General features: G+C 34.2%; 1 protein-coding gene across 1 annotated transcript; it reads right to left on the minus strand.

The window, feature by feature from the left end:
- Positions 1-3,314: 3,314 nt before the first annotated feature.
- On the minus strand, positions 3,315-8,985 carry lhx2a (LIM homeobox 2a; the record flags this gene model as incomplete). Its single annotated transcript, XM_081391422.1, has 4 exons — positions 3,315-3,575; positions 5,115-5,311; positions 7,475-7,827; positions 8,783-8,985. 4 exons carry the CDS (start codon positions 8,983-8,985, stop codon positions 3,315-3,317), a joined length of 1,014 nt encoding a protein of 337 aa, XP_081247548.1.
- Positions 8,986-10,467: the final 1,482 nt, after the last annotated feature.

Raw genomic sequence — 10,467 nt, forward strand, 5'->3', positions numbered from 1 at the left:
AATGTGAACATTTTATTTCATAATTATAATCATTTTTATATTGTTTTATTTTAAATGTTATATTTGAAATGTGACAGTTCTATCATAATAATATAATTTAGCAATAGTACAATACAATATTGTAGCCTACAATATTTTATTTTAACCGTGACAATACCACAATAATAATAATGATCATGATAACAATAATAATAAATGAAAGAATTATGTTTATATTATATTAAATGTGACAATGCTATCACCACCACCTAATAATAATAATAATAAATGCAATAATTATTTGTATTTTATATTATGTAGGCTGTTTTATTTAAATATGACATAATGCAAGCACTGCTACCTAATAAATAATAATAGTAATAATTAGTCCAATATTTATTTTATTGTTATATTATATATTTTATTTAAATGTGAAAATACCTCCACCACCTAATAATAATAATGAAATGTTGAATATTTTTATTTCAAATTTTTCTTATTTTTACATAAAGATGATGTCTTTAAAATGAATAACAATAGATTTTAATAGACAAAAATTATTCAAATTTAAATATAAAAGCTGAATCCTAAGATTCCATATACACTCTTTTCATGAAATATTGACAAAATGCACTGTAATGGATTAAAATGGATTGTCCTTACCACATATGTATGCTGGGTATTGAATGTCCAAGATTTATATTTATGGTATAGATTGCACACATTATGTGACTTTTAAACATTTGATGGAGCTCTAAAGCCAATATATATCCCAAACCTAATTTAGACAAGTTCATATTCATGATAGTGTCATGATAACATTGCTTCAGTATAACCCCATGTGCAAGAACAGTACGACAGCAAAAACCCCAGACTCTTCATGTGGCTTGCTATGGTTAATGGAAAGTTGACCCACATCTTTCTAGAGTTTGCTGTATCTCCCACCTCTCTCTGTCTCTCACACGCACAAACACACTCACTTTCAACCTGAATAGTTGTCATTCTTGTGGGGAAATTATGAGCAAATACCTTTCAGACACATGTCTGCCTCAACACACTCACAGGCACCAAAGGTTTGCTGTTGCAGACAAAGTTGTGTTTGGCACGTGTTGTGCTGGAGGAAGTGGCAAATATATATTTTTAGTGGCATTAAAAAAGTGACATAAAACTGTAGAGAGTGTGGAGAACTTCTGCTTTTTCATTTTAAGTGCGCGCGTGTGTGTATGTGTGGTTATGTGTCTATAGAGGAACTATGAATGGATGGATGTGTGCTTTTTTTATGATTCTTTCTTAACAATCGTCAGGCATTTCAGTCATTTGAAATTCAGTAGCGCCCCCTCGAGGTCTCAGACAGTAACAAAAAAAACAGTTACAAAATGTGTCCAGACGACCAGTCAATACCATGTTGTCATTACTTGGAGCATATGAATACAGTAATACATTTATAGATACAATTTTTTTTATCCATCATTAAATTGATGAAAAATGACAGTAAAGAAGACATTTACTGTTACATAAGGTTTCTATTTTAAATAAATGCTGTTCTTTTGAACTTTCTATTCATCAAAGAATCCTGCATTTTTTTAATCATAGTTCCCACAAAAATATTGCGCAGCACAACTGTTTTCCACACTAATACTAAGAAATGTTTATTGAGAATCAAATAATCAGCATATTAGAAATATTTCTGAAGGATCATGTGACACAGAAGACTAGATGATGCTGAAAATTTAGTTTTTCATCGCAGTAATAAATTACATTTTCAGAACATTTTAAATGGTAATAATATTTCATAATATAATAATAATAATAATTTGTTACATTTTTATGGCGCTTTTCTCAGCTCTCAAAGTGCTTTACATCTTTACATCTCCTCAACCACCACCAATGTGCAGCATCCACCTGGATGATGCAACGGCAGCCATATTGCGCCAGAACGCAACTATTACTTACTGTTAGCTATTTTACTGTTATTTTATTGTATTTTAAAACTTTACCGACCCCAAAGTTACTGTGTGTGTGTGTGTGTGTGTGTGTGTGTGTGTGTGTGTGCGCGCGCAAGTATAATCTGCCATCCATAAAGGCACACATGCGTAAACACAAACCACACACTCACTCACACAAACTTGGTTGCGGGAAACCACAACAAGCATGAAATGCGCAGTATACAAAAAAATATTTATGCGATCACTATCCATAATTTTACAGAGATCTTAACGAAGAGAAATTCCGGAAAATATATATTTTTTTTGCCATGCAAAACTTAATTAGCAGCTAATAAAAGAGTGCGGTCATGGAAGAAAGACAGCAGCGAATCTCTTTCTCTTTTTGATGTTGTGACCGTGTCAGCACTGGCAGACTTCAGTCTCAGCTCGTAACTGCACAATGCAAACCACAATCACCTCAGCAGGGATGAGGATAATTACCCTGGACAAACTTTACACTCTCACACACGCCACTTATACATATAATCAAGCACCACACACTCCAGTGATGAATAAACAAACATATATTCCCCCAACCTTGTTAATCTTGTTCAGAGAGTTCCAAGTTACCACATCTGATTTTCTCTGTGTGCATATGGGTGAACTGCTATGTATATGTGTTTATTCATGTTTTCTATTTTAATATATTTTAAAATGTAGAATTTTCAGCGTCAGTACTCCAGTCACATGATCCTTCAGAAATCATTCTAATATGCTGATTTGCTGCTCAAGAAACATTTCTTCTTATTATTAGTCTTAATGTTGAAAACCGGTGGTCCTGCTTCATATTTTTATGGAAACTATAGGCTAATACTTTTTTTTCAGGATTCTTTGATGAATAGAATGTTCAAAAGAACAGCATTTATTTGAAACAGAAAACCTTTGTGACATTATAAATGTTGTCACTTTTGATCAATTTAATGAATCATTGCAATACATCTTACTAAAGATAATGAGACATTTCTATATAAAACTGAATAAAAAATGCTATATAACTTTTATTTTCAAGGTGATATGTGGATGCAACTTGCCGACATACAAAACAATGATTTCATGTGACAACAATTTAACGTGCGACTGTTTGAAACATTCATGCTTGCATATGATATTGCATTTTAACAAACTATTTTTTAAAATGCAGCAGACTGTATACCATAATATGCTGTACATACTTAGCAAGTATTCCATCCCGAAACATCAGCAGTAGACATGATGTTGGACGTGGCTTGTCTTTTACTGTGTGCTGGTGCTTCAAAGACTCCAACAGGCATTCACTCTCCTTTAGTTAATGAATAATACCTAACAAATACACTAACTTTAAAGATAATATAGTTTAACAACAATCAAAAACTACTGGTAGAGGAACTCTGAAGAAATTGGGGAGTGTACATTGTGAATGTCTAATGCTGTTGTGTTTTGTGTTGCGTGTGTGTGTTGAGATGGAGAGGTGCCGGTGTTGGGGCTTGATGGGCTCAAGGATCCGTGAGAAAGCTCAGGTGAAGGCACCGATGGGGACGTGATGGTGGAATTGTCAGAAACATTGTCCACTCCCACGCTCTCCTGATATAGACAGTTTCGCCTGAATTTTGCTCGGGCGTTCTGGAACCAAACCTGCAGAAAATAAAGACACCATGAGGATTCGACTCCATTAGGCTAATTTACATATCAGTGAGGGAGGGAATGAGAGATCTTTAGGTGTGTTTGACTTTGGCTGTGGCTCGATTGAACTGATCGGCGAGATTTGCTGCTTGCAGTCGGTGGAGGAGCTGAAAACGTAACGTCAAGTTGGACACTTTTTGCTTCCTGCTGTGACACTCATTTGCGTTCCTTATCACATATGAAGTGTATTAGATGAAATATGTCAAATGCATGTTTCATGCTATGCAGAGTTAGACAGACGTCAGTCACCGAGCAGCGCAAACGAAACAGCAGCCGCGTTTTACAGTTCCTCCTGAACCAAAACAACCAGCTTATGCTGCATTCAGGCCATAACTACTGTCATTTGGAAGAGATGGAAACCTGTGACGTTATACTCGGAGCGGTTTGTGACTCAAATGTATGCGTTTCAATGGCAACACTATCAAGGGCGAAATGAACCTGCAGCAGTCAGGTGATACAGGTCAGTGCTCTTTAAGTTGTTTATGTTCATTATTACTGTAATGTTATGTGCTTTGAGACAGGAGGTAGTTTAATGCCGTCTTTCGTCTCGTGACATTTTGCAAACTCTATTTCATGTGTTTTGAAGGAGGCGTGGCTTTGAATATGCTCTGAAAGGAGGGTGGGATCTCATGCTTTCAAAGCTAGCTTGCTATTGCTAGCCATTCCGAAAATGTCCTACCTGTGGTATTATGGAATAATAGTGTAAGGAATGCTTTTATTTTGAAGTAAGAGGAGAGGTGACGTCTATCTCACACTGGCCGATTGCTGCTGTTCCGAGTTGCTAAATAAAGACAAGCTCCGAAAACGTCGTTGTACGAACCTCTTTTATGAATGACTTGACACTACCCTACCTTTAAATACCAATAAAGTCGGGTATTCCATAGAAGAACCATTTCGGCTTCCTCAAATAACCTTTCAGTCAACAGTTCTTAAAAGAACAATTTTTCTTAGTGTAAAGAACATCATAATAATCTAAACTAATAAAAAGAACATTTTGTGCAATGAAATGTTTCCATGGATGTTAAAAGATTCTTCATAGAACTATCAATGCCAGTAAAAAACTTTTTTTAGTGAAATTATCATTAACAGAACTTAAGGTGTCAGAATAAACATGTCCGGCCAAACGTGAAACAGCTGAGTCATCATCAGAGCTCCTGCAGCAAATTGCAAGGAAACAAGCTTCCATAAATGCCGATCGGTCTGTGCATGAAATCGAATAAGAAAACTTGAAAACAAGAAAATCTGACCATCTGTACAAAGGAGTCACATGACCCATGTTGCAAATTTACTTTGATCAGTGATCTACAAATAATGCAGAATCTTGAATATTTCTTTTGCATTTTTCATCATACATTTTTTTTTTTTTTTTTTTACTGTTACATTCGATTTTTAATGCCACATTTTTAACGTGGTCCAGACTTTTGGAGCCCACTGTATATCTAACTCAAACCGAGGTCATTTCTGTTCAACTCCCAGTGATGTTTTTCTGACCTGGAGCACACGTTTGGTGAGGCCGGTTTTCTGGGAGAGCTCTTTGAGGTCTTTGGCATCTGGATTGTGGTTGTGGGTGAAGAAGGACTGCATGCTCCGCAGCTGGTGATGCTTGAAAGACGTTCTCATGCGTTTGGACTTTTGACAGCTCACTCTCTCCAACAGGTCCACACCCATATCCCTAGCGTGAGTCACGTCTAGAGCACATGCACACACAGTTAATCATCACTGATATGACTCACTGAAACACTAAAGGCCAGGGCATTATCAACAATAGCAAACACTGTTTTCTCAGTTTCATCTTCTGCACACATTTACTTGAACAAAGTTCCACAACTATGACGATTTACTCTTAAATAATTTTATAAGAACCGTTTTGTGTAGAACATGATTTACTCAAGTCATTTTATAATATTTATATAGTATTTATATTATTTATATAGTAATATATATTAATAAATATATATATATTTACATATATATTACTATTTCATTATTTTTAAATTGTACTCAAATTAAAATAACAATAGGATTTTATTTGTTAATGATATTTGTGTGTGTATTTTTTTATGAGATCTGACTATTTTTGTAATGCTAACATATTGTTTGATAAGAACTATTAACATTTTTATTTTTATAATCCCAAAATTAAATATATACACTAGTCAAAAGTTTTAAATATATATATATAATGATGAAAATTCAGTGCAAGGGTAAGTAATTTCATTATTCAAAAACTACAATGTATGTGAAGGCTAATGTTTTATGTATTTGAGGAGCTGAGAAGAGTGTCTTAGTCTGGTATTTGCCCTAATCATAGATGTGTAAGCAACTCATCTTTTATAACACAAGATTTTTGCCAAATGTATTAAAAGACAGGAAAAACTGAGCGCATACATATACAATAAACTTTATAACCTGTAAGTTGATGAAAATATTAATGCTGTCAAATCGATTAATCATGATTAATCGCATCTAACATAAAAAATTGTTTATATAAAGTTTATATATACTGTATATATATTATATATATAATGTTAGAAATATATATCATATATGTCTGTGTGTGTGTGCATCTGTGTATATAAACACACACACACATCTATACATATTACACATTGTGTAATTATGTGTATATATAATATATATATATATATATATATATATATATATAGGCCTATATATATACATATATATACACATATATATGTATGTATGCATATATATATATATATAATATATTTCTACCATGACAACTCTCTGAAGATTTTTAGCATGGTAATGGATATGACAATGTTAATGTATTTGGTCTTGGCGGAATAGATCTGCTACGCTGCTGCTGTTGATAATTGCTGCGGCACAGCAAGGAACTTGCTTGCTACTGCCAAATACGTACTCCGATATGCTGCTGTGAGTATGTAAAACATACTGGCCCTGCACAAATATCAATTACCCATAGCAGATATTTACAGGTTGAGCTGGGGAAGGTGGAGGGTTTTAGACGAGCTCTGAAAGTGCGCTGTAAACTGCTATAGTGAATGGTAACCAGCCATTTAAATGTTGATCAGCAAGCTCATTGGCTGCAGATGCAACATGAACCAATCAGCTTGAGCCAGTAGTTAATGTTGTAAATATAAATATAAATATAATGTAAGCTTGTGTTAAGGACCCATCAGCCTGCACCATCTAGAGCTTCATGACAGAACTAACATTATATATATATATTATATTATATATATATATATGACCCTGGATCACAATCACAGTCACATGTCGCACGGGTATATTTGTGGCAATAGCCAACAATACATTGTATGGGTCAAAATTATCGATTTTTCTTTTATGCCAAAAATCATTAGGCTATTAAGTAAAGTTCATGTTCCATAAAGATATTTTGTAAATTTCTTACTGTAAATATATAAAACATTTATTTTTGTGAGTCAATGCAGCATAATTGCGAACATAAATGAACAACTTTGAAGGCAATTTTCTCAATCTTTTGATTTTTTTGCACCCTCAGATTCCAGATTTTTAAATATTGCCAAATATTGTTCTATCCTAACAAACCATGCATCAATGGAAAGCTTATTTATTCAGCTTTCAGATGATGTATAAATCTCAGTTTCAAAAAAATTGACATGTGACTGGTTTTGTGGTCCAGGGTCACATATATACATACTATATGTCTGTATAACGGACACTCACACACACAGACATATGTAATATATATAAATATATAATATATGCACACACATAGCCTATATTATGTAAACACAAACTTTTATGTTAGATGCAATTAATCGATTTGACAGCACTAGAAAATATATGCTACAATTATGCTACTCTCTAAAATGCATTACCTGAATTATAAGTACCATGGTCAGCGGCATCAAAATGTTTCCTCTTCCGGGCCCGTCCTCTGCGCACAGGTGTCCCTTCATTGTATGTGCTGCTCTCAGAGTTTAGCTCTATTGGAGACGCGTCTGAATAATACAAATTCTTAAGGCATTCCTTCTGTAGCATCATCTCGAAATGTACCCGACAGTACACTGACGTCTCTCTCATCCCGTAGTGATCTCCAGTGAACAGCACTTTGTCACAGGTGGCACAGGAAAAACAGCTCAAGTGGTACACCAGATCCCTGGCGCGCATCACTATCTCTGCAGCAGAGATTCCCAGGTGACACCGTGCACATCTTTGCGAAGAAAACCTACTACTTAAGAGAAGACATCATTGTATGGCTTTATTAAGAAGCTTTTCACATGTGTGAACTGTGAAAGCTCAGGACAGGGGTGTTGGGGCAAGTTGTCACTGAACAATGGTTTGGTATTTAGCATCTTTTGCATTTTTGTTGATTCATGATTTCATAATCAGGCCATCTTCTAAAAAGATGTACTTTTTAGTACTTGAGATGCAAAATGACATAAAATATTGTGTATAAATGGTCTTGTTTTCTGTCCAAATGAAGTGAATTTATGATTAAAACAAGAACAAATATCTGCCAATGGGCTCAGACATATCATCTTAATTTAAAGGGAAGTTTTCATAGCTTGTTGACAGATATTTGTTCTTGTTTTAAGCATAAACTCACAATTTAATTTTACATTTGCATCTCAAGCAGCCTAAATATATCTTGATTTAAGGAGGTTTCGATATTTTTATTGGAAAACAGGACAGAAATGCTGAGGAAGATAATCATTTTTGCAATGCATGCAACATTAATTCCCTAACTTTATGAATTTAAGACTTTCTGCTCTGGTTTAAGGCCTTAATTGTGTGAGGATGAATTAAGACTTTTTTAAGACCTGAATAAACCCTGTTTTTTTTTTTTTTTTTTTACTTTAGATGATTTCATATGAAATGCTATAGTTCTACTCAAATTAGTGTGAGTAAACAGCGGGTTTACATTGTGACAAATTACCCCGCTATTGGGGTGAAAGGTCAACGTTTGTTAAATGAACTGCATTCTTTTGGAAATTTAACAACTTTTTTTAAAAAAAAGGATCACAAATAAGCGTTCGCTGGGGTAAAATCGTGACAACTAAACGCGGTCTCTTATAGCATAGCAATAGCAATGCAGTGAGTAACAATTTGGTCTAATTTCGATGTTGAATAGGCTATAACAACCAACGTTCAGCTGTTGTAAACGTAAACATGTAAACATTTACCTGTAATAGTCCTCTTTACAGTAAATGTCTCCGTGTTTACTGAAGCACGAGAGCTCTGACTCCAGGTCAGCGTGGCACGCGCAACATTTCAAACAGCGCTCGTGCCACCGTCTGTCTGCCGCGAGCAGGTAGAAGCGATCCGAGATCCGCGCGCCACAGCCCGCGCACACTGGTGACTCACAGCCCGGGTCCTGGAACACCATTTGCCAACGTTATCAAACATCCTAAATCTCATTTGTCATATATTTTACAGAAATATGTTCTTGTATAAAGAAATGTGTGCCAGGCGTTTGCCTAAACAGCAGAATATTAGCCCTGTGCGAATTCATATTTAAAAGAAAGACTCATATTTTAAAGACTTATTACATATTGGACCAAAACCCAGCAGAATCTCTTAGAATAAAATTTGCATCTAGAATTATGTAGGAGGCTATAGCCTACTGTTCATCCAAATACCTGGTGTTATATTAGACAGCAACTTAATCATTTGTTATGTTACAAAAACAGTCTTCTTCCAACCTCAAGAAAATATGATCATACACCAATTTTATCATCTCTACACCGGTTACCTATTAAGTTCTGTATCGATTATATTATTAAGTATTATTATTCATTATTTTATTATTATGTATTGCTACTAACCTATAAGGCCCTAAATGGTTTAGCTCCTGTGTATTTAACTGATCTTCTGTCGCCCTACAATCCATCATGATCTTTAAGATCACACAACTCTGGACTTTTGGTTGTTCCTAGAATATCCACTAAATGAGGGAAAGTGTTTTCTCATTTGGCTCCTAACTCTGGAATAGCCTTCCTGATAATAATGTTCATGCTCTGACTCACTCTCCCAGTATAAATCTATATTAAAGACACATCTCTTTAGCATGCATTCACATAATGCATCTCATAGTTATTTCAGATCAAATGCACGTTTATCTTTTGCTTGAAATGTTATGAACAAAAGCTACGCTAATCATTTTCCATTTGCTTTTCTGTCGCTACCTGGGGATGAACGATCACCTGAAGAGATGACACCAACACCAACTCTGAATCAACATACACAACTGCCAAATTTTCTATTGTATATTGATCACAACTTGTAATGAGACCATTATTTCTGCTTAAATGAATACATGATGTTAGCAAACTGCATGATTTCTCTTAGAACTGTACATTTCTGATGGACAGGACAGTCTCTGATAACAGATTAAAACATGCATTTTCTGTAAAGATGCTTTGAAACGATATTGTGAAAATGACATGTGAATTTAATTAAATGTATTTATTTATATGAATAAATAATGTTTTGAATCTTCCTACCATTCAAAGTATATTTGTGGTTTACTGTCTGCTCTATTTGAAACATGATTTAGAATGTATCACACTAACCAATACAAATAACCTACAGTTAAATATCAAGGTAACTTTAATGATAATGAATTTTACTTTTAATATATAGGCCTATTTTAAAATAAAATTGTAACTTTTCATATCAATGAATAGTCTAAATATTGACTTCTTGTACACAACTGTAAACAATGCAACTAATAAAATAAAAATGTACAAAATGAACATCAAAATTAACAGGTTTTATAAACTCATTACATTGCTGCAAATTAAAATAATGTAAAAAGTTGTATTTACCAATGTATCATAAGAGAATAAAATGAAAAGCTTACTGATTT

Source organism: Scardinius erythrophthalmus (genome assembly GCF_964197995.2).
Source record: "Scardinius erythrophthalmus genome assembly, chromosome: 17".
Classification (NCBI taxonomy): domain Eukaryota; kingdom Metazoa; phylum Chordata; class Actinopteri; order Cypriniformes; family Leuciscidae; genus Scardinius; species Scardinius erythrophthalmus.